Source organism: Phasianus colchicus, chromosome 17, assembly GCF_987193195.1.
Source record: "Phasianus colchicus chromosome 17, bPhaCol1.hap1.1, whole genome shotgun sequence".
NCBI classification, from domain to species: Eukaryota; Metazoa; Chordata; class Aves; order Galliformes; family Phasianidae; genus Phasianus; species Phasianus colchicus.
This window is the reverse complement of record NC_143452.1, coordinates 7,885,355-7,910,519: the sequence shown is the minus strand read 5'-3', so window position 1 is coordinate 7,910,519 and position 25,165 is coordinate 7,885,355. Positions and strand designations below refer to the sequence as shown.

At 44.0% G+C, this 25,165-nt stretch overlaps 1 protein-coding gene across 2 annotated transcripts in view; it reads right to left on the bottom strand.

Moving 5' to 3' along the window:
• Nucleotides 1–560: 560 nt before the first annotated feature.
• Nucleotides 561–25,165, bottom strand: part of CDH4 (cadherin 4) — a 416,262-nt gene continuing 391,657 nt past the window's right edge. For both annotated transcript variants that reach the window (XM_090152060.1, XM_031590256.2), the window contains 8 exons: nucleotides 19,144–19,329; nucleotides 14,379–14,632; nucleotides 12,161–12,303; nucleotides 8,434–8,667; nucleotides 7,422–7,655; nucleotides 3,608–3,747; nucleotides 2,352–2,516; nucleotides 561–797 (listed from right to left, as the gene is read on the bottom strand). In XM_090152060.1, coding sequence (XP_090008186.1) covers nucleotides 591–797; nucleotides 2,352–2,516; nucleotides 3,608–3,747; nucleotides 7,422–7,655; nucleotides 8,434–8,667; nucleotides 12,161–12,303; nucleotides 14,379–14,632; nucleotides 19,144–19,329 — 1,563 coding nt within the window. In that variant the 3' untranslated portion in view covers nucleotides 561–590. The remainder of the gene's footprint in view (nucleotides 798–2,351; nucleotides 2,517–3,607; nucleotides 3,748–7,421; nucleotides 7,656–8,433; nucleotides 8,668–12,160; nucleotides 12,304–14,378; nucleotides 14,633–19,143; nucleotides 19,330–25,165) is intronic.

The following is a 25,165-nucleotide window of genomic DNA, read 5'->3' as shown; positions in this document are numbered from 1 at the left end:
TTGTTAACTCCTTCCCAGATAGAACTGGCTTAGGGTCACAGGGAGTGCTGCCCAGGATGGTTGTGTGTTAGTTTTCATCACTCCTGAGATTGAAGGGAATCTGATACATGCACCAAAAGGCACTTTCAAATATATATATATATATTTTAAAAACAGTGCTTCTGTTCTAAGAAATTCAAGTTAAGACAGAGTGCCTTTCACTCTCTTTAGTCATAAAGCAGATAAACGAGCAATATCCCAGCTGACATTAAAAACAAAAACCAGAACCAAAAAAAAACCTGCAGCAGAGACAAGTGTTCATGCGAGACAGCTCAATATCCTAACAAAAAAAAAAAAAAAGAAAGAAATTGAAAAGGAAAGAAAAGGAAAAAAAAAAAAAAAGAAACCTCCTAAATCACCACTAAAAATAACAATACAGTCAGCAGGGGATATTAATTAAAAAAGCTGCCACATCTGTACAGTTCTTGCTTCTGCATCGGCTCTTCTCGTTAATGTTGTCTGTGGGTTTGTTTTTAATCGTTTTTTTTTTTTTTTTTTTTTCTTCTCCTTCTTCTATTTGTATTTTTTTTTTTTAAATAAGTGAGGTCAGTTCAATCCTCCTCGCCTCCTCCATACATGTCCGCCAGCTTCTTGAAGCGCGGCCCCCAGTCGTTCAGGTAGTCGTAGTCCTGGTCCCCGGAGCTGGAGGAGTTGAGGGAGCTGACGGAGCCGGCGGTGGAGCCGCTGCCCTCGTAGTCAAAGACCAGCAGTGAGTCGTACGGGGGGGCTGTGGGGTCGTTGTCCGCCGCACGCAGGCCCTGGAGGGGTACAGGGATGTGTCAGTGTCTGCCATGGCAATGGGGAAGGGTGCAGGGAGGTGTGGGTGCAAAGCTAAGGGATTGCGGTCGTAACACAAAGGATGGCTTTCCTGCTGCCCAGCACCAAGGAATGCGTGGTGGAATAGAGTTCTCTAGGCTCAGAGTGGGGAGATGGAGCGCGTCCCACTGCACAAACAACCAAGGCATAAAATCACAGCATCATTAAGGTAGGAAATCAGAATCATCTAGTCCAACCATCAACTGCTGTCTGTGACTGCTCTAGACCACGTCCCTCAGTGCCACATCCCCTCTTCTTGAACACCTCCAGGGATGGTGATCCCACCACTCCCTGGGCAGCTGTGCCAATGCCTGACTACTCTTTCAGACAAGAAATGTTTCCTAACATCCAACCTGACCGTCCCATGGCACAACTTAAGGCTGCCACCTCTCATCCTATCGCTGTTACCTGGGAGCAGAGGCTGATCCCCACCTCGCCCCAACCTCCTTGGAGGAGCTGTAGGGAGTAATAAGGTCTCCTCTGAGCCTCCTCTTCTCCAACTCAGTTCCCTCATATGCAAGAGAGAGCCTTCCTGTGCACAGATGTGTGTGAATGTGAGTGTGATGGACAGGCAGGAGCAAAGGAAGAAGGAATTTTAAAGATGAGAGTAAGAAAAAAACACAGCAGAAAATTGATATAATAACAGAACTAAATCACTCTAAGATTTTTTTTTTTTTGACTCACGAATGGATGGTGTTTTTTTTGTCTCAGAGGAAATAATGCATTGATTGGCTTGTAACCAGTCAATCGCTCATTTTAAAACTAAAAAACGAGATGGGAAATGCTAAATGAATAGATGTTTGTACAAGTTGGTAAAGGAGCAATAATCTAACATAAAATAAAGGAAGATGTGGTTGGAGATGAATGTCTGTGCTCTGCAGACTCTTTGAGGTCTAAACCAGAAGATGCAAACTGGTGAAATAATTACAAGTCCAGGAGCCACAAATGGTGCTCTGATGTTGGGCAAAGCATTTGTCTTCCTGGCCACATTGTGAGAGAACATCCAGCCAGTGTTTATACTGACAGCAACTACATCACTCAGAGCAATGCAAAACAGGGCAGGATCAGGTCATAGAATCATTGAGGTTGGAAAAGGCCTCTACAACCATCAAGTCCAACCCCACCCCACTGTGCCCACTGAACCATATCCCTAAGTGCCACATCTCCAAATTTCTTGACCACCACCAGGGATGGTGACTCCAGCACTTCCCTGTTGCAATGCCTTCCTGAGTGCTGAGAAGCATGGCATTTTTGATATCCACAAACCAGAAATCCTGGGTTTTCTGTTTGTACTTTGGCTTTCTGTAGCAATGGTACCTTTCTTAGGCCAACTCCTGCTTTCTTTGCTCATGGGAATTGTTCCCCTGGTTCTAATTAGATTCCTTGTGTGAGGAATAGCATCTCTTGCTCATTAATACAGCCAGGAAAGCGGTGCACAGCTGGTGCGGGCTGCTTAAGCTTTTAATATGTGATACAGGACACCTTGAAGAAGATACCTCATTTATAAAGTCACCAATATCCCCAGGATGGGGGATTACTGGTCTTATAGGATACTGTGGCTCAGCACCGATCGGTCTCTCATCCACCCTTCGGACTCCAGGTGCCTTGTTCAGCACGTGATCCATGGTCTCTGGCTGCTGGAGCTGGCTTAAGTCGTAATCCTGTGACAAATGGAAAGGCACGAAGTGAAACCAAGGGCTTTTCCTTCAGGTAGTTACTTTCCCGACATTGCAGGGACATGCAGTGAAGCCAAAGGGTTTAATCCTTTCTCAGCTGAAGCTCAATGCCAGATCTCATCCCTGGGTATGTGGCATCTCTATCTCTCTAAATTACAGGCGAACCTAACCTCATAAAACTGACTTCCTAAGAGTGTATCTTAAAACATAAGTTAAATCAAATATTTAAATACTTTTTGAATATTTAACACAGTGTTGAAATCTTTGGGATAAAAAATCAGCTTTGGTTTACATATGCATAGATGTGTGCATTACTTTTGGATAAAATTCAGAATATAATGGAATGACAGAGCGCTGGTTGCCGTGTTATTCCAATTACACTTGTACAGAAGTAAAAACATTAAAATATGTACTGCATTTATGCATGTAGGTCTTTTAAAGTAATTATGTTCTTTCTGCTTGTGAAAAATCCCAACAGAATAGGTTTCTTTCAAGGAATGAGAACCAGGTAATATTTCATTAAAAATGTATTCATGGAGGTAATGGTGTTTTGCTGCTCTTCCTCAGCTGTTATTTTTAACGAATCCTTTCTAAAATATTTAAGCCCATGGTGCGGTTGCCTGAAAGCAGATACTCAGCTAGTTTGGATGTTTATAACAGTACTTTGTTCTGCTGGTAAAACTATTCTTGTGCTCAGATGGGGATGATTGAATCTCCAGGAGCAGTATTTATAAATAACTTGTCAGTGATGAGAAAAAAGAAACGTTACTTGCGAGGGATTTTTTTGTTGAGTAAGAACTTTGCAAGTTTTGGGCAAAGTCCCTGACCCGGATCCCTGTTACGTGGTGCAGTCACATCATTTTCATGAGCAACATTTCTGAGAGTGTCACAGGCCCTTCACTTCCATTAGGTGGGGATCAAACAGTGCCCTCAGCATGAGAGGCAAGGAAGCTGATAAAGCTCCCCAGGCACAAACAAGCGGGAACACAACCCACAACAAGGAGTACATGACCAGAAGGGATGGGGATTCTGCTGTTTTTGAGAGAGATTGCATGGCTGCCCTTGGCCCCTCTCACCTGATCTTCTTCTCCACCGCCCTCCTCGTCGTACTTCAGGATGTTGTCCCTCACGTCATCCTCGGGGTCAATGAGGAGCTGCTTGGTGTGCCGCTCTTTCTCCCGACGCTTCATCCACACCACAAACAGCAGCACCATGGCTGTAAGAGCAGAGGGGCCGGGTGAGCAGTGCTGCGTGGCAGGGTGCTGGCACCTCCTCACCCCTCACCTGCACCAAGAACCTGTCCTGCTTCATGCAACCACACGGAGAGGAACTCAATGTCGCCTCTATAGCAGTAGTGCCATTTTACAAAGGCAATGCTCACACTGGTAATAAGGGCTAGCGATGTTTTAAATCATCTCCCGTGCAAGAATCCTCTGCATGTGTCAGCATGTGCTGAGCAAATGCTGAGTTAATTGCATATGGTGTGACTTACGATGTAGATTACAGACCAGAGCCAGTTTGGGGGAGAAACTTCACTGGTTGTTAGTAAGAGGAATAAAATGTAATCCTATCGCATGTTCTCATTTGTAAGGGAGAGATCAGTGGGAGCTGTGAATACTATGACAGGCTTCCAGTCCAAACAGTTCCTTAAGCTCCATCACAAATGTTGATTGAGCTGATGTTTATCAGAAGTAAAATACACAATCAAAGGGAAAGCAAGAGGCAAGTGTGAAAACGTCACCTTTCTGAAGAGATTTGGCCTAAATCCTGAATTTTTCTACAAAGGGCATAAAACAAAGGCAAAGGAGGAAGGGTCACAGAGCTGCCGAGAAGCCAACAGGTTCAGACAAATGAACAACACCTGTGCATGAGTGGTGTTCTGACAGCAGCACAGCCTGTGAGCCATTGCTGTGACAGTTGTTCTGCTGATCCGCCTACAGTCTGTAAAGGAAGTCTGCTTTGAGGAAGCTGAGTAATGCTGGGTCACATAATCCAATTTGGGCTCATTCATATTCTTCTTTGGTAAGTGAGATAATAAGTTATCTAAACTTCTAAAATCACATCAGACAGGACGTTAGCTTGTGATTTGGCACCTGCCAAAGGGGGAGATGAACAGACAGTGGAGGTGGGAACGTGTGGCACAACTCCATCTCACTTGGGCTGACCTCAGCCATGCAGACAACAGAAAGCAAACCCAAGTGGGATGGGCGATCCCAAGCTTTTGTTGTGTTTTTAGCTGCACAAGGAGAACAAACAGATGCTGTTTCCCACCAATCTGTGTTCTGCAGGGCTTTCCTTCCCTTTGCCGTGCAGATCACAGGGGCTGGGGTGGGCAGCCTCACCAGCAGCTCCACTGCAGAGGGAGATGGGTCAGGAGGATGTGTGCTTTCTCTCCCAGCACCGAAGTGTTTATACCCAACAGGAATTCAGTGAAGTGAGCAGAAGAGGATGGACAGCTAATTACTGCCATTGTGTGCCAATTGGCTGCCATCCTTTCCTGCTAGCTAACAGAATTGTTTTCAGATAGTGCTTATCCTGCATCTATTCAAGAGAGAAAAATGAAAAGGAAAGAAAATGTAACTCTTATCTGCAATATAAAACCTCAGCTGTTTAGCAGACTATTGAAGTCCTTTTCTCATCTTTCCTTTTCAAGTCTCTCACAACAAGATACCTGCCTAGTCCACAAAGACAATATTATAATGGTTACCAGTTTTTTTTTCCTTTCTTTTTTTTTTTTAAATGCTACTTTTTCATGCACTTGTGGAAAAAACTGTACCATTAACGCCTTTACAGATACCTTGAAAAAAAATCAAGACCTTCAAAGTGTCAATAGCGGATGTAGTGCACTCTCCTTCCTTTTATTCACTCTGTAGAAATGGGAAGTGCTATTACTGCTGTTAGACCCATTTTCACTCTGCATGTAGTTTTTCTTGAAATCTATTGTCTTCACTCTTCACAATTTTTTTATTGCATTGCTCTTCTGCTAACTGTGTTATTTGTGCAGCTAATACATCAGGTATTAGGAAGAAGAAAAACCCTTTGAGCAAAGGTAAAGACAGAAACTTCCTTCACCTGAGCACCCTCTGATCCATCCCCTCGCTGCTTCTTTCTTTTCAAGCCATCAAACTTTGACACTCTGACTCTAAAATGGACAAATAGTGCACACAAAAAAATCCATCTGCCTTTTTTCAGGCTTTTGTTCAGGGGTCATGATATAAAATATATACAAAGGAGGCAAAACAACAGAAGGATGTAGCTGAAAAACTCCACTCATTGCAAATTACATTTTTCATCACTGATGCAGTGCTTTGCAGCTCTTGAAGATAAAAAAAAAAGTCAATTAGAATTACAATGAATGTAAAAATAAGCTTTTGTAATAAAACCCGTAATTTAAAAAGGGATAATGTATCTGAAAATGAAAAGAGGAATCTCTTAAATCAAACGTCCTTCAGCTGATGTTAATTTCAGTCAATAGGATTTTCAACTGTTTAAATCGTATTTTAGCACTGGATTTAAGCGAGAGCAGCAGAAGGAAGTCGTGTGTTTTATCACCTCTGTGATCTGTGGTGCAAACTCTTCCTGTGTCCCCATCCTCTATGAATTCAGCATTAGGAGTCAATCTTCCATGGGGTGCTGAAGCCTGCAGGTGCTTGCAATCACAGCAAATGTGCATCGTGAATGGACAGCATCAAAATTTCACTGCTGGGACCAACACATCCAAGGGAAGTCAGAATGTGCACATCGTAGCTGTGCGTGGAGATGTTTGTGCCTGCTTGGATGTGCTGGATGAGGAACGGGGACGGCACAGCCAGTAGCTTTGCTGCTCCCTCTCCAGACTGACGGGGCAAATCAATTACATGGCCATGTATTCCACTGCTGGCCCAGGAGGGTGGATATGTGCCCAGAGATGACCCACTCTCTTAATGTACCATATCATAACTGCATTAGGTGACATTTGTAGCATACGTTGCTCTGTCTGTTCCCTGTTTACACACATTGGGGGTAAAAATTAAATGTGATTTAGCACCATAATTCCCATTAGCTTTAATGGGAGCCCCATGGTTTCATCCTGTGTTTCTTGATGAATATTTACCTCATTGTTCATTTCGGCACTCGTTTTTATCTATCCCTACTGTGCCAACTCCTGCTTGAAGTTATAATGATATCATTTTTATTTTAAAATGTGTGCACACATGGTTGTTGGCAATGCTCATGAAAATCCAGGACTAATGGCATTGCTGGGCAATTGAGATGGCTGTGGCTCTGTGTTATCTTACATCACCCCCAGCCTGAGTGCTCCCCCAAACTGGAAGTCCTTCCTCTGCAAACACTCAAAACTGACCTTGGTTCTACAGTCCATTGCAATTTTACAAACAATGAGATTAACTAATTGCTTTTTTCTTTTGGGATTGCAAATTGCAGCTGTGCACTGGCTCTGTCAGGGGCCAGACAGACTCTCATAACCAGTGCATCAGGAACTGGGAACCAGTACATCCACAGCCACACAGGGACAGGCAGTGACCCCAGAGCTGTGGAGCACTCTGCTATAGGATTTGAGACGAGTCATCCAACCACTTTTCTGCGAAACATGGAGAATCATATCATACTCACAACCTAGAGGATGTTGTCAGATGTAATGAGTATTTGTAAAGCTACTGGAAGCCTTAAAAAGGAACGTCTGAAGTGTGCAGCCCATGCTTACCCTGCTGACATTGCAGTAAAGAAGATCTGGCACACACGCCAGTCACCACCCACAGCCCAGAGCTCACGGCTCAGTCCTTTGCACAGAGCTTGTATGGCTCATTAGGAAATAAAGCATTTAATGAGACAAATGGGAGCTTGGTGGGAAACGTGACATCCCTCGGTGGTGTCACCCCCTGCGGTACTCACTTAGCAAGATAATGATGCAGATCAGGATGGCGATGATGGCTCCCGTGCCCAGTCCTGCAGCAGCCACCGCCCCAATGGTGGTGCAGTCACCGTTCTCGTCACACGGGCACACCTTCACTTTGATGATGGACGTGTTGTACAAGGGGGGGTTTCCTGAGTCCGTCACAATGATTGGCACATCGTACACACCGGCTTCCAGGTACATGATCCGTAAACTAAGCTGGGCGTAATCACCTGGAGTGACCAAAGCAGACAAATACGTGGTAGACACGGACAGCCGTGACTCACAAAGCCATGCCCACCCTCTTTGGGGGATTTGGGAAGCCCAAACACCATCCCTGACTTGCTCAGTTGCATTAGTCCTTCTCAAGTTCCCTCCCATTGGGTATCAGAGCTGTGGGACTGAGCCTCAAACCACACAGGCACAGGCCTCTCAGTGACGGGGACCAGGTCTGAAGGCAAAACCAGCCTTTGGGCTCCATGATGTTTTCAATCCTCTGCTGAAAATACTAATAATCAGAGGAGCAATTAGGGCCAATTGTGGTTGCATGCTGCAATATAAAAATCCTTCACATACTGATAATCTTCACACTTACCTAGCCCTCCTGGTTCTATGGTAAATTAAAAGGCTTCCTTTATGCAATTATGGTCAGAGAAATGAACATTGATCCTGATTGTGGCTTATGACAATTACACTGGAACATAAGGAAGACTGATAATAGCTTTTTTCCCCTTGGCCATTATGGATGATTTATACTCTGTTCAGTACTGATAACCGTTCATAATTATGAACTGCATTAAAAAAAGCCAAGTGCCAAGGCTCTTAGAGTTATGCTGCAGGTCTGATACAAATCATTTCTGATTAACTATCTTGTCTATAATGTCAGCCATAATGTGCATTAAAAAATAAAAATCAGATAAAAAAGTCGGAAAGTTTGGAAGTTTGAAACTGCACGTGGCCTCATTAGTGAATCAGAGTCCAAATGTCCTTAGGATTGCCTGCCCCATTTACCATTCAGTCGTGTTATGGTCCAGTTCTTCCTCACCGCAGATGGCACACTTGGCAGCTCGAAGACAAAGGGCCCGACGTTTGGATCGATGTCAGCATCTGCGGCTGTTATATTGATGACATTCAGGTTCGGCTTTTCACAGATCTGTGCTTCCTTTGGCAGGAGCTCAGGAGCATTATCGTTGATGTCGATTAGGTAGATCTGCAGAGTGCCAGTGCCGCTGGCCGGGGGTATACCTGAGCCGAACAAGAACTGATGCCCATCACTTGGGAAGCAGAAGATATGATACTGTGGACCGTCCCCACTCTGCCTCCCAATTTCAATAAACCAGGATTTTCTCCCTCCCTCCTTGGACCTTACTAGGGACATACTGCACATTCACGGTCCCTTGCTTTAAGAGGCATTATTAAAACTTCCCCAAGCCTCATAATGGTGCTGTTTTTCACTCCTGCAGAATGTGGAGGTTCAGCTCTGCAGATTTGTAGCCTACAGCAATGTCTTTAGTCAAATTCTAAAAATACAAGGAGGTGATGCCAGGCTGTTAGTACAAATTCTGGTAACTGCTGTTTTGAAGAGGAAAAACCATCTGAAAAGGTAGCTAAAAGGAGGAAGAAGAGGGCTTGGAAGGAAAAAATAAATAAATTGAGTAATCCCTTGGTTAGCATTCACTGTAGCACCAGCTAGCCAGTTTGTAGATTTGTAGACTATTACACTGCTCAAAGGAAAGCCCAACTCTATAACCCATTCCACAGTCAGTCCAACTTGAGTGAAGGGTCCTTGCTCAAAGCCTACAGTGAGAGTCAATCATCATCAAATGTGTGGGGCTGCTCCTAATTCACAGCAGCAACAGTATGTCCCAATGTACAGTTCTTCAGCCTCTCCCCATTTGTCCCAGCCATCAGGGGTGCCACAGCACAGGAGCCTTGGTCCTCCAGCCTCTTGCTGATAATGAGCCATGTTTGCCTGACTGTGACCCAGCTACACAAAGTGATGCCCTGCCTAGCAGGAAGGACCAGCTTCTCCAGAAATAGCGTGGTATTTTTAATTTCTCACCCCATGCACACATCCAACAGCTCTGCTCAGGCTTGCCCACTGCTTCCCTTCTCAGGTAGCTTTGCTTCAGCAATTCTTTATTAAGTTTACATTCTGGATACAAAGCTACACAAACCTTCCCCTCACTAGCATTTCAGGTGTTGCTTCCATGGGCTTTCCTGCCTATATTCTTTCCCATTTCTGCTTCTCTTTTTTAAGGGAATCTTAAACTCTGGAGGAGCCTTGGAAATCCTTCTTTCATAACTCCTATGTAAGTTCTTCAATGATTGATCTCACCCTTTCATCTTGTAGGCACTGCATAGGTCTCCCTCTAAAACAATGTCTTTGATCAGCTTCGAAAGTTTCTGGAGACACAGCACATCAGGATACCAGCACCGAACACGAAAATAGAATTCTGGGACCAAGCAAAGTGATTGCGCTGTTTTCATGTTACCTATTTTCTGGGATGAATGTCTACACTCCTCCACAACTTCTGAGATAGGCTGAATGAGCCCTAGCTGCCCTGAGGGACACTGCCTCGCATGCTGCTGAAATAATCTGCAATTGCTTCATGTACAAATGCAGTTTTGTGTGAGTACCGGGGTGTTACTGTGCTCAGGTTCCTGGTATTTTTGGTTCTTTCACCTGAGTGCAGTTTAGCAGTAGGCTCAGGAAAAATGGAAATTGAAATTTTCATATCCGAGTATTGCAAACCATGCAACGTTTCAGATAATTTCAGCAGTCTGATGTGGAGAAAGCAGAGGTTTTCGCAGAGCAGGTACTGATGCACTGCAAAGGATCCTCAGACTTTACACCCAGGAGATGTAAACTAGCACAGCACAACTGACTTCAGTGGAGAAATGGATCTATTGCCCGAGTTAAGATTGAAATAGCAATAAGGGTATTAACAAAAAAAATAAAGTAAAAGAGGGGAATGTGCAACTGCTGCATCAACATTTAACTGCTGTATTCCAAGGAGTATTTGGCTAAACTACTTCTTTATAATATATTGAAAATAGCAAAAAGAAATTAAGGAAATGAGATGCTTCTGCTTCAAGAAAGAAAGAGAAATCCCCACCAAAAAACCCCAGCCCAGAGGCTTTCATTGATGAGTACATGATACCAGAGAAGGTGGAACTTGGGGGAAATATGAAGAGTCTATTAGTCTAGATGAAAATTTTGATGTTATCCTAAGCACTCTAGACAGAATTTTAAATAAGGTGTTGCTTTATGTGCGTTTTAACATCTGCAATATACCAGTGATAGATTAATTTTTCAGAATAGAGAGATTTATCTAGGTCCTCGCTTTCTGAGCTTCTGAATGATGGATGTGGAGGTTCCGATGCATTGCAGCATCAGCACCAAAGCCAAGACAAAGGGTTAACTTGAGATCATGTTGTACTAAGTGCCCTGGATTTGCAAGGTCAGATGGAGAGGATTAGTTTGATGGGTTCACACTGTACCACTGCTTCTGAGTATAGCCTTAGCCAGCTCATTTGATTCATTTTGCCCTGGGAGTCTTGCAGATAAATGCTGCTAGAACTCCTTGGGCTGTTTTGGATTTCACTGCCCTGGCTGCCTTCACAGAGGGGAAGCTGGGATGTCAGTGCAGGTGGCCCTACCACTGATGGCACAAAGCAGGGGCAAAATTGGCTGCATGGTACTTCTGCTTAGCATTCAAACTCTTCCAGTCTGCCTTGTCCCTGTGACCCAGGATGCGATGACTGAAGTGAAACTGAAAAACCCACAGCAAGCAAGTTTTCCCTAGCCCTGCAAGCATCACCATATCTACTTATGACAGACTCAGCACCGTTCAGCCTAAGGGACAAGAAGATCTAACGCAGAAACCATCCTGAGAGCACCGACTGTGTCTAAGCAATATACCAAATCTCGACTGAATTCTGTTGCTAAAGCGTGGCTCAGGTTTGGTTTGAGCACCCAGCTCACCCAGCTCTCCCTGCAGGGGGAAGGTGAGGGTGGGAGAGGGGAAGAAGACTTTTGCTTGCCCAGGGAAGTTGCTGCGGCAGCAATGGAGCTGACCTAGAGTGAGTCTGGCACGGAGGCTCACAGTGCTAATTTGGCTGAAAGCACCGTGTGATCTTTAATGAGTGGAGGAGGGCAAGCCTTGATTTCTCTGTGAGAAGATCTGTGCTGGCTTCAGTAACTTTGATAATAAAGTGCACCAGGATCCAGATGCTCTGATGGTGGCTGGACATCTCAGAAATCATAACAGACAGAGATTAGCTCTGATGATGGACAGACACCTTTCATGAAGGCCATCGCAATTCAATGGAGTTTTAATACCCTCCTGCCATCCCCTGCAATTATTTCTGGTTTCCTGATGGAAGGCTTCCTGGATGCTCTGATCAGTGCCTCTGGGACAATTACCAGGACCGGTGTGTTCAGCAGCCCTTGGAGATCACATCCCTTTGATATTTTTTTAAGTTCAGGCTACACCGCTACAGTGAACTCCCCAAATCGATTTTCCATTTGCCCTCCCTTTCCCTTAATAACACTCTCTGTATACTGTGCACATTTAATTTACTCCAGCAATTTCCCATCCCACTTTCACATTTTTGACCATAAAAACCTGGGAAAAAGATAACTTATACTGACAACTCTGTCAGGGCATCATTTCTCTTAATGCATCACATTAGAGTCTTATTGAAGCATGAACAATGTGAAGCCTGGGCTCACCATTGTCAGCCGCCAAGAATGTGGCCTCGTAGACATTATTCTTAATGTAGTCTGACTCTCGATCAAGGACAGCAGCAGTAGTGATCTGACCATTTGTGGCATTAATGTTCAGCCAGTTTGCAGGATCTGACAGCTTAGAGTATCTACAGAGAAAGGAAATAAATACATGGCAGTCTTTTCACTGACACATCCTTAATATTGCTTGAAATAAGGTTTTTCTGGACTCCTGACCCATGATTCAAAGGACCTTTGGATAAGCGGTTTTGTTTACAAACAAAATACTAATTGAGTAGCTGGTTTTTGACCTCTGCAATTATTCAATTTTTCTATTTCTTTCCTTTTTAAGGTTTTTTTTTTCTTTCTTTTTTTTCCCCCCCATTAAGTGCCATTTACATGTCAGCTTTCTGCAACTGGGAGTGCCTTAGCCCAGGGATTCTGCAGCCAAGAGGAAATGGGGTATGCAATGACCACTGCATACTTATGCCTGATTAGGGGCAGATTTCTGCTCTCTCCTGTTCTGCTGCCCTTCCTAAACTAGCTCATTCTCAGGCAGATTCCTGAGTATTAGGTCAACTCATCCCCAGTCTGTTCAGGTCTTATACGGCCAGCTATTAACATGGTTTGCTCTGGGCAAAGGTTTTCCATGTTCTCCAGACTTTTTCACCTGCTCGTTTTCTTGCTTCTATTCTTTTCCTGGCAACAGATTTCTGCCTCTGTTTTATAGAGTTTGAGTTGTAGTTAAACTGGAAGCTAATAAATGGCCATGCTATAAAACACTGAAATGAGCAAACAAAAGCTGAGCTTATTTCATGGGGAGCTCAGACCTGCTGACAGTTTGATATCAATTTTTTTTTTTTTTGTCTTGAAATACACAAACATGAGAACTTCTGGCTGCTGGTGAATATGGTGAATATTCCTTTCCAGAAATGGGCTGCCTGAAGCTGAAACTCAAAGCAAAACTTGCGTTGTGTGAATCCATGTGAGCAGGAAAGCAACGGCACAGTTTCACAAGCCCCTGCCAAAGGAAAGAATTACATTTTATGGAGCTAGACCCTTTGGGATGTTTTCATTTCTTTTTACTATCACTGCTGTGAGTCTCTTGCCCTTGCACAGCTAAATGACCAGGGATCCAGCCTGGCCTTGTGAATGTGTCTGTGGCTAATGAAGATAACCTGAGGTGTGACATTGGCCATGCCAAGCTGTGCCTGCATGGAGAAGCTCCCGCTTCCTTATCTCATATTTATAAAACCTCACTTTATTAAAGACTATTTGGAGACAGGCTTTGAAAACAGTGTGCAAGGCTACAGCAGCTGGATCAGCTCTCTGAGAACTGCTCACCATGGATTCATAAGCTTAGCTTTTAGAGTATCTTTTTTTCCACCATTGTCAGTGATGAAGGAAGAAAAGATACCTTTGCATGGCTACAGGACCGTAACAACACCCCACTGCTTCACTGGCATCAGGCTACCCTGAAGAAAAGGCACTAAGAGAGATTGTACCTGTGCTGGGAAGCAAAGTGCTCTGGGATTCACAGAATGTGTGACCTGGGAGCCCCAGGGAAAAGTACTTTTGATGTTCTTATTTACAGCAAGCCTTACAAACCCTGCACAGGCACTGTGTGACTACGTGAAGGGCTCGGCAGAGCCAGTCCTCCCCAAAAAATGGCAGATGTTGTTTCTGGGGATGAAAGCATTCAGCCACAAACAAACTGCTCTCTCCTCTGAAGAACCAGCCTTGCTACGCACATCAGGGAAACAAAGGCCCTTCAAAGGCCAATATTTCAAAATGAATAGAAGAAAAACTGGCTTGTTAGTTTGGAGGGTCTCTCTCCTTAGCAGCTGAAATACCTGTCTAAAGACAACAAGAACAAGGCAGTGAATAAACAATCATTCTCTAGACCAGACAGTGCTGCGCCAGGTGAAATACTGTGTGCAACTCCTGACACAAAACGTCAGCACTGATGGAGGTTTATGCGGCCTCTGCTGCGGTCACACAGAGTGCCTGCGCTTTGCCAAAAACACCACAGTCCTTACAGTCTGGTAGCAAAAAAGACAATTCTGTGGGATTTACCAGCTCTGGTAAAACTGCAAGCACCTAACAGAGGCTGCAAGAACCCACCAGGTCTTGCACTGCTACCACATCCGTTAGCTCATGAATTAGAGTCCAGCTGCTGCTGAAATTCCCCATGCAGACCCGACCTTACTGCCTGCTCTCCCACCTCACTGCCTGCTGCATGAAGCGATCCGGATCTACAGCTGAAAAGGTCGTGAGGACCGTCCCTGTGGGCACGCCTTCCTCCAGCCTGATCAGCTTGTGGTTTGTTGGGAAGTACGGCGCTTCGTTGACATCCGTAACTGAAATGGTGACTCCTGCTGTCGACTGGAAGGACATCTGGATTCCACTGGCCAGGGGAGCTTGGTTGGATACCATCACTGTCAGCATGAACGCTCTGTTCATCTCGTAGTCGACTGCCTGAAACAAACAAGCAAGCAAGAATAGAGCCAAGCAGGGAATAAATCCTACCTTCTGGCCGAAAGCTGCAAGATCTAGAAGACAGATGATATTAAAGTCATTTCCTTCTGAGCACAGTTCTTCTGAAGGGGTAAATCCAGACCGGCTTCGGTCCAGCAAGGATTTGGTCTTCCAGTATTTCGAGGGCCAAATAGTTAAAAAAAACACAAAGTAAAAATTGCAGCCACCAGGGAGGATTTGCTCTGTATTTGCTTCCAATGCTAAGTAGTTTCCAAACCAGAAACTGCCAGTGTTAGTTTAGCATTGAATGAACAAACCCACCGAGGGGTTGCTGTAAATGCAACAGGCAGAGCCTGCTCAGAACTGTTCTGTTTGCACTCACAGCTGCTGACTGAGTAGCTGGGGCAGCCTGTGTGGATCCACGACCCTGAAGTGCTCTCACTTTTCCTCTTTAATAACATCATAAGCAGAGGTTCAGCCTCAAGGAACAGTGCCTGGTCAGCTCTGGAGGTTGGTTGTCTGTGTGCTTGCACAGACCTTTCTTGGGTGGTCATAGATCTCTGTGTACATGCATGTGAAGATGCTGTGTCTGAGGAGCCAGAAGGAGTGAAGGGCCTTTGCTGGCACAACTGACCAAACAGCAGCAATATAATAGTTTCCTATCCATCCCACTTATTATTATGAAGGAAGTTGCTAATCATCTGCCAGGGAGTCTTGAGTTATGCAAGATCACACCTCTGCACGTTAAACAATGCTTTGCTGCAATGTATGAATGTAGAAGCACAGCCATTCTTGCTCACAGCTCAGTGCTGAGTCGCATGGTGTAAAATGCCACAGCTCCATTGACTTTGGTACAGCCATACAGATTTACATCAGCCAGAGCTGGCTTCCGTGGTCTGCTTAAAATACAGCACTGTCAGGAGAGAAATCAAATCAGAGGAAACTACAACAGAGAAACAAATTTCAGGGGCAAAAGGTAAAAGAGTGGAATCTCTATTTGATTGAAGTGCAAATGCTCCTACTGCTAAATGGTTTCCTGACAGGCAGGGCCAACATTTAATAAATAAAAGGAAGCACAAAGATTCCCAGTACACCCACTAGCGTTGACTCACCAACTTCTGCCGCATTCAAAATAGATGGATGGTAAAAGTTCTCATTTAAACACTATTTGAGGCCTCAAAACAATTCGACTAATACATTTCTTCAATTCCTTACATGCACCTATAATTCATGTTCCTCCATTCTGTACTTTTTCAGTGCTGCATGTTTGCTAGCCTTGTCATGGACAGGAGCACCCAGTCCCTGCAGGAGCTCCCAGTGCTGGGGGTGGCTCTGAGCAGCACTGAGGGCTGATGCAGGAATGGGTTCCTTGTTTGATGGTGCACTGGACATACATTGACTGCACACAGATCTTTTGGATGTGGATTCTTTAAATCTTTTTTTTTTTTTCCTTAAAATCTATTGAGCTGCTCACTCACCTGCTGTGTTTCTTTCCTGGGAGCTCCGAAACCAGAGATGCAGAAACACAGCACAGGGACAGGATTCACCCCATAACACCCACCCCATGGGCTGTCCCACAGTCACATTTTTGTCTCTGAAGCACCTGCGTGCATTTCCTGCACCTTCCCCTCCTTCACGAGCACCTCCTGCCCAGATGCAGCAGAGTGAAGGGCTTGCCACGTGTCCCTCTTTACTCAAAGTACTTTTAACTAAAGAGAACAAATTTGCCTTATGTTATTGTTGAAGCAAATAATAACTGCAGCTTCAGAAGCATCCCCATTATAAATTCACAGCTCTGATCCATGCAGAGTTTATAATAACATTTCACTCAGCCAGCTGCCACAGGGCAGCCACTGCTGCTCCTGGAGATTGTCTCCAGACTCTGCGTTGTCTCAGCTGTGTGAGAAGTTACTCTCTCTCCTTGATCAAGGCTTCCTTTGAAGATTAGGGTCTAGTTATGGAAATGGTTTGGAAAAGGCATGAACAGAAAAAGGAAATGTTATGCTTTTGGTGATCTGGCTGGAGAGGCAGATGCAGCTTTGCTGAGAGCAGCTGCAGAATGGCCATTGTGAGCTCCATCTGAACTCCAAAGGGCTGCTGGTTTGGATTCTCTGCAACATCCCCTACTCTGCCTGCCTGTGATTGTTATAGCCCAGATGCAAACTCCTTTCCTTGCAGCAGTGGGGAGTTATGTATAACCAGCCTAAAGAGTCACATGAAAAATCCAGCTGTGTCGGGTCTGTACATAAAAGGTTCATTACTTGAATTAATTTGTTACCTGTGTTTTCAACCTATAACAGGGATTAAACCAGCAAGAGCCTGCTCTTGCACTATGAAGAACAAGTGCTAACTGGCCACCCAGTTTGGTGCTCATACATTCCCCTAACCTTTAAGCATATTCATTTATTAACCAAGAACAAAATATTTCAAAGAAAGTGGAATCCTAAGAGCCTTCCCTTCTTTACCATGAAAATTTAATCACAAGAAATTTCACTCGTTCTCTTTGCTGAAAATACACCAAAAAGCCTTGCAGGCTTGACAAGGGTAAGCAACTCAGGGCACCCAGGAGGATAAGGTAAGGTTATATACGGAAGACATTCAGTGCAATTTCAAGCTTTGAGCTCAGCTTGACAAGATAGGATTTTCATGTGGTTCTTTGCATTGTGATCACTGTGGGTTACACAGCAGTGGAAAGTCAACAGCAGCATCTATGGGGTCTTGACAAATCTGCCCCGCTTTTTGCTTGCATGTTCTGAATAAAGGATGGTTCATTATGCAAAAATCCTTGCATAGCAGCAATGATCTTGTAAATCCCTGCTCTTCACTCTGACATGGCTTTAAACTACAGTCATGACGCTTCACTAGATTAAGAATAAGAGCTCCTCCCTTGCTTTCAGTCAGAGTGCCAGCATTTGAATTTCAGACCGACTGTCGATATCAACACAAGTTAAATAGTTCCATTTTAGTTTGTGGAACGTTTTTTGTTTAGGCAGAAAGTATAGACATGCATATAGGTATACTTAAATGCATAAGCGTGTCCATATATATGTGCATCTAGAGCTACTGAGCACTTGAAGAGGTTGAGCAGCATTGCACAAGATAAGGCTGTCAAATGTCCTTACAGAGCAATAAAGGGTGATAGGTACAAGGACCCTGCTGAAATATCATCTAGCAGGTAAGATGATGTCTTCCTTAAACTTTCGGCAAAGTGGCATCTGCAGACACACACACAGCCCAGGGCCACAGAACAGGATGAGCTCGCAAGCTCACACGCTCCTACCAGCATTAACTCATTGCCATTCCTCTGGTGTCATTTTTTTTCTAATATCCAAACTGTAAGTACTAAGAATGACTGCAACTTATTAGCTATAAGGAAGTGGGGCTCTTTTTTTTTTTCAACACAGAGTTATTCCTTAAACAGCTTGCTCTTTAAACACAGGTGCTCCATCCTAAGTAGTTGATTAAAACTTTCTGTTCGAGCAGGCCAGACTTCTCAGAAGCCTTTGTTCATCCCAGCACATATTATCCATTTCAGATGCAGCACACAGTGCGTTCAGTGCAAGCTCCCACAGATCACAGCAGCCTATTCATGATGCCTTCATTTTCGTGGCAGTCAGTGGGAGCATCCATAGGCATCTTTTCGGGGAAGAGATTCAGTGAATGCTGAATGAATGAACCCAGTAGTTTCTGACTGTGTGTAATTACTGCAGGAGCACTCACTGCCTGGGCTGCTGGTCTCAGGGGGTGGGGAGTGAACCCAGCAATGATAGAGGCATGTTCTCTGTAGGCAAGAAGGGAAACAGAATTTGACACCTGTAAAGACCTGGAGGGTTTGGGCTCTCCTAATGTTTACGGCAAAGTATACAGGAAAGAAGAGGTAGTGAAAATTTACAGTCTTATTTCTGAGTCATTGGACAAGATCCACTGATGATCTAACACATGGAGCAGCCTTCACTTAGGATGTGGTTCACACTGTGTGTTTATTGCTTGATTGTAGGAAAAGGAAAATTTCTGCAACCATTTTTTGCTAAGCAACTGAGAGGAAAATCTCACTTCTTTCCTTCTGTTACCAGGAAATTCATTCCTCCTGAAATCTCTCCTGCACTCCTTGCAGATCATTTGGCTGATCTCCTGCAGTGAAATGCCATCCCCTATTCACAGGCTCAGAAAGAAGAAGGTTCAGCCTCTGCCCGAGGCACCAGGCAAGGCAGGACTGGGCAGTCCTGGTACCAGCCCCACTGCCAGAGCTCAAAAGGATCAGGTCAGGCTCTGATGTGGGCAGCTGCCCTTGGAATGTGAGAGTTTATGAGAGATTACAGTGGGAGAAACTCCAAATCATTGGCAAAGTAGAAGTATTCAGGATGCTCACAGCGAGTGGGGAAACAACAGATTGAAGCACTCATACTCCCAGGTATAGAAGGCATGAAATAGCTGCAGTCTTTGGGCAATCCTTTCAGCCTTAGCGAGCTTAAAGGGTGAGAAATATGGCTTTACTTTGGCTTCCCACTTACCTTGACCACAGTTACCATGCCTTCATTGGTGACAGGGTCTGTCCGGATGGTGAAGTGGCCAGAGGGGTCCCCGCTGATGATGCGGTAGATGGCATTCCAGTTGGGAGAGTGAGGCTGGTCCCGGTCCATCACTGTCAAATTTGCAACCACAACCTCCACTCTGTTCTCAGGAACTTCCCCCGAATACTGCAAATAAAAGACAGAGGCAGTCACAGATGGGACTTTTGCTTCTCAAGGCTATGTCCTCTCTCCCTTTAAGCAGCACACAGACATAGACCTCAGTCCCATGGAGAACCATGGGGTTGCTCGTTGTGAGTGACTTGTCCCTTTCTCACTTCTGCTGTTCATATTTCCCCAAGCCCTTTGAAGCACAGATTCACTTTTTGGCCCAAACGAGAGGAAAGTTGACAGGCTGAGGGAGCTGGGCTTGTTCAGCCTGGAGAAAAGGCTGCAGGGTGACCTCACTGCAGCATTTCAATACCTAAAGGGAACCTACAGAGGGGAGGGGAATCAACTCTTTGAAAGGGTAGATAACTGCAGGACGAGGGGAAATGGTTTTAAGTTGAGGGAGGGGAGATTTAGGTCGGACGTCTGGGGGGAATTCTTTACAGAGAGAGTGGTGAGGTGCTGGAACAGCTGCCCAGAGAGGCTGTGGATGCACCGTCCATCCCTGGAGGTGTTCAAGGCCAGGTTGGATGGGGCCCTGGGCAGCCTGGTCTAGCATTAAATGTGCAGGTTGGTGGCCCTGCATGTGGCAGGGGGTTGGAGATTCGTGATCCTTGAGGTCCCTTCCAACCCTGGCCAGTCTGTGATTCTGTGAAAGTCACTCTCACCCACCCACTGCCCACATATCAGCAAGTGTTCGAGGAAAACCAGAAACGTTCCTGATACTCTCATTCACTGGAGCAATCAGACAGTTAATGTCAACAGCAGGTAAAAATGGCAGATTAAAATGTGCCATTTTTATGATGACTACATCCCTTTAAAATAAGGTATTTTGCCTCCCTCAAATTTCAGTGATAGCATTTTATTGCATCTTCAGACAATTTCTTTCTTTCATGCACTTGATTTGATTTGATTATTTAAAGCGTTTCTTGTGATTTTGCCACTGCCCTTCCTGGTGCTTAATGCTCTCATTTAGCACTGATTTTCATGGAGCATGTCCAGTTCAGGCATATCCTGATGCATTAGCTGCATTCTCTCTGCTTTCCAGGCCTTGATTTATCATATGGCTGATCAGGGATCCTGGCCTCTGAAAACTTCCAGTATTTGGAGCTCAGAAGCTGCCAGTAAGACACATTCCCAAATTTTCAAATGTGCTCATCTCTCAACGCTGCCTATTATCAGCACTTGCAAATCAACACTCTGATTGACATATGGCAAATTAAACACTGGAGAAATGATAAGAGCTGGCAATGAGTCTGGAAGTGAAACCTGGCCCCAAACTGCAGGAGCAGAGCACTCTGAAAATCTGGCCTTTGGTGTGCACAAATGCCAGGTTATGTAAATGATAATAAATCATTCCTTTGTTAGCACAAGAGTCCCTTCTCAGTACTAACCCATACACATCCATTGGCGCCCTTCAGTGTGCGTATGTTTACTGTATATTATTCCACTACTGCCAGCAAAAATATTCAATCTGCCCTATGTTAATGTAGATTTAAATTTGCTCTTTAGTGGTATCTTGAATGGCATTTTGCCCTCTTTTCTGGTACGCACCTGTCCTAAACAAGTTTTCATTAGTGAATGCAGATGGTATCTCTTTTTCCAGCCATGCTGAGTGGTGGGGAAGAACAGTGGGAAGCTGAGAGAGGATTCTAGTTCCAGCACATGCTATAGATCTTTTCTCTTTATTTCCCACAGTTTCCACTCTTTCTTTACGCATTCTCTTGCTCAATTTGAAATCTCTGTGGCACACAGCTTAAACAGGGGAAATATCATATGGAAATGTATCAAAAGCCTTTTGAAAAATCCATTAGATTATGTCATACGTACACTCCTATTAGCAATTTTGTCTGAAACCTGCTCAAAAGAACCCAAGGAGATTACTTTAGCAGGATCGTCTCTTACTAAATCCATGCCAGTTATCGCCTATTACATTACGTTAATGTTGTATGGCATGCCAGCAGTGACAAGCTGATGAGCTCCCACTCTCTTCGAGTAGATGACAGCACTACTAACATCACAGGATCTAATCTGTTGCAATTTCAAAGGATTTAAGCACGTTGTGCATCTATTGCCAATCTCTGACCATGGACCACAGTTTTTGTCTGCTACCACCGTGCAAAACCAAACAGGATTAAGAGATGCCTATTAACTGTACTTAAGGCATTGACAAGGACCAGTCTTGCAGGCTGCTTAGCACCTTTAGCAGATCATAATCCCAGTGTTGCCAATGAGTTTGGCTATGTGAGCAAATACCACACAACTGCCAACAGATGTTACAGCAGCTTTTCTAAAAGCCATGACAACATCTGCTTTTGGCCTGCAGCAAAATAGTTTACAATAAGGTATATTTTTAAAATAGGAGGTATATCAAAAATCTTGAGTACACAAACATATCTCAATGTAAAGCCTGAAGGAGGATCATAATCTTTCAGGAAGCTTTCTATTAGGGTAAAACTCAATGTGCTCAGAGGATACTGAGCAATCCAGGAGCTGATTCAGTTGTCGACACCTACTAGGCATACCTGGGAAATGATTTAGTCCTGTGCAGCTCTAAGGGTAGATATTGTCCTGTCTGTTTGTTTATATAGGCACATATTTTCCTGATGAGAACAATAACTACACTAGAATCAAAGGACCCATCTGAAGCTGTGCAGGTGAAGAGGCAAATATTAGAGGGCTGCACCTCCAACTTTTATAAGCTTTGGATCAGCAGTCACTGGGAATTAAAAAATGCAGCTCATCTTTCCTCCTTCTCACACTCTCCCACTATCAGTAGTGTAAATAAGTGCTGTAACATGCATTGTCCACAATTGTCTTTTAATAAAATTAAGAAATGACATTATATGGCACGTGAGAATGGAACGATGGCAGCTCAGAGCTATGCACACTTCTTTAACATCGTTCCCTCCCTACTTGGGAGTAATTCCAGATAGCGAACAATGCTTTCTTTCACTGTGCTGTTTTACAGCATTCCCTCTGCTGTACATTTTCTTTCATAAGATTACAATTGATTTTCAAATAAGGAGAAGCATATCTGCTCAAACAAGGTAAAACAATGGGCAACACGAGAGCTGCTAGAGTAAACATAAGATTGATAAAACACTGCTTGACCTATACATGTAGCATTTACTCGTATTCCCCTGTAATTCATTTAGCTTCACTTTCAATTGTTGCATTTGAAGTCCTTAATTTCCAGAGTGCTTTTCTGAGACCATTCAGAAAGACTTCTATGGCTGATTGTTATACACTCCGCTTCCCTTATGAGATAAGAATTTGTTCTGAACTTGGCATGTTTTTAAGTTCTTAAATTCTGTGCTTTTTTCCCCCTTCTCTCCATAAAAGCATGTGCTGGCAAAAGTCCTTTTCTCATTCCTCTAGAGCTGGCCTGTCTGAAGTCATGTCTTGCTGAAAAGGTAATAATTCATTCTGATTTTCTGGTTGCACCAGATTCTACTAAAATTGTTTAGTCCTAGAGTTTGTCTTTTGTCTCGTCCAGCACTTGACAGCATATAAACACGCAGACAAATATCAGTCAGGAGGAGTCATGGATTGATGTGGGGGGACAGATGATGAATTCACACACCTTCTTGTCTGTGTGCTATAAATCTGGAGTCTGGGCTGTGAAGCCATGCACAGCAGAGTAAAACCAATTAGCTCATTGCAGCCACTCCTAGGGAGGTGTTCAATTGAAATAGATGAATATGGAGATAATTATTCAGGCTTTCTTCTAAATGGAATTCCTTTTTTCTAGTGTGCTTGCCTTTTCCTAGCTGTTTTCAATAAAAAGCTGTGAAAGCTTTTTATGTGAAAGTGCAGCCAGGGAACCCAACACACAGAGTTGCATGCCAGGCTGAGTTTGCCTCCATATACTATGCAACATAATCCCATTGCAAGCCAAATGTTTACCTTTTCCACATGCTATTTAACAAAGATGCTTGAATACACACAAATTAATAAACAACTACAGTCTAGCTGCAGCCATCTATGTAAAATGGAAAAAAAAAAAAAGCAAAAATCTCCTAATAAATCATTAATTGTGATGTGCCTGCCCAATTGCAGCGCAGAAGGGAGCAAATGCCATCCTAATTGATTGCTTCTTATTCCATCTTTATAGGCCTGCATTTTTTATTGTGGGGGCTGAGAAAGCCCAGAGGTGTAAAAAACCTCTAGACTGTACTCTGTGTATCTGTCAATGTGATATTTAGATCAATAATCTTCTTTTTTCCCCTTACTCCTACTGCCGGTAATTTAGCTTTTCTTTCTAGAAGCCTAATTGCCGTTTTCCTAAGCCTCACTATCAGTTCTCCGACCTTTAATTTCCACTATTGTTTGCCGGATGGATGACTGCATGAGGTCTGCAGGTTGTCCTGCTGCACGGTTGCACCCGGCCATCAGTTTCTATGACAGCAATACACTGAACTCTGGGTTCTTGCTCCACCTTTGCTGCTGTGCATCAGAGACCACGGATTTGCTTGAATCTCTGCGTTGTGAATAAAGGGACCTGATACACAGTCGTCCACATTCTGCATGCAGATCAGATTTTGAAATGTGAATTTCTTAATCCCATTTCATTAAAGAACTACTCTCGTGTGCTCCTAAATGATGATCATCTTCTAAGCCCTGATGTCTGCGTGCTGTTTGGAAGCAGCCCACTGTGCCCAGCTCTGCATTCCCAGCCCCTGCACCGCACATCCCTGTGTTCACTTGGGTCTGCTCCACAACCAATCCATGCACACATTGACTGCTTCAGATTCTTATATGCCATGTGGCAAATGCTTCCCCAAACATCATCTATAAAGCCTGACACACTCCTGCCAGCTTGCAGCTCTGCTCTGCTGGTGTGAGGCCCAGCTGTCACAGAGCTTGTTCTGAAACCAACTGCTTGGGCTGCAGGCATGTCTTGCCATGGGCCATCCAGCCAAGCAATGTACTCAGATCACCAACCTGGGGAAGTTCTGCATCCGCAGTTGGCAGTTTGTGCTGCTGAAATGCCCCCCACACGTGCAGAGGGGCTCTCAGATCTGCAAGTAAGGCTCTAGGTAATATCCCCTTCTTTCAGAAGCAGCAGATGAAAACCCTCTCATTTCAGCATCTCTGCCTTGAGGAAGGAATGTAAAGATCTGGCTTTCACCTTGGTTCAAAGACTCTTACAGTACTCACCAGGAGTTCAGAGACACAGAATAGTAAAAGGATATTAAAAAACCAAGAAGTTTACATGTCTGACAATGAGCACTAATTTTTTTTCATTATCAGATGCTACATTCCTGTGCTGGTCTGAAAAGATGCCACAAAAATGATGACACAAGACACTACTCTGCTGCAAGATAGCCTTTTCCAGATAAGTATGTCTTATGAAATGAGGCTCAAAGTTGGCATAGAAATTCAGATATTTTATAAAAATGCATTACAACACAAAGGAGCTTTTTACAACATTCTTATGAAAGGTTTAAAAAGAGATTAAAATTAAGTCCTTGGCACGGCATATAGCCTTGTCAAGGAAAAAAAAAATCTACATTAACCCCGTGTAGGAAAGTTGTACTTTATCTCTATTTCAAAGGCTATAAAGAACCACTTTAATCAACCTACTTGACTTTGGGGACTTGCACGTCTCACTGAAACTCATGAAATCTGGCATAGTGTGGTTTCCAGAACACAAAAGCCTTTAATCTGTAACCCAGCACTCTTGTACATTCAAATCCTGATACTATCTCCTTGTTAGGAAGAAAAATTGTGAATTTATCCAAAAAGGGATCTCATCTCATCTAAATGATGAAGCCTTTGCAACAGTGACCTTTAACAATCGTTGTACTCAACAATAAAAGATTTTATCATCTCAGGAGCCAATGGAAACAGT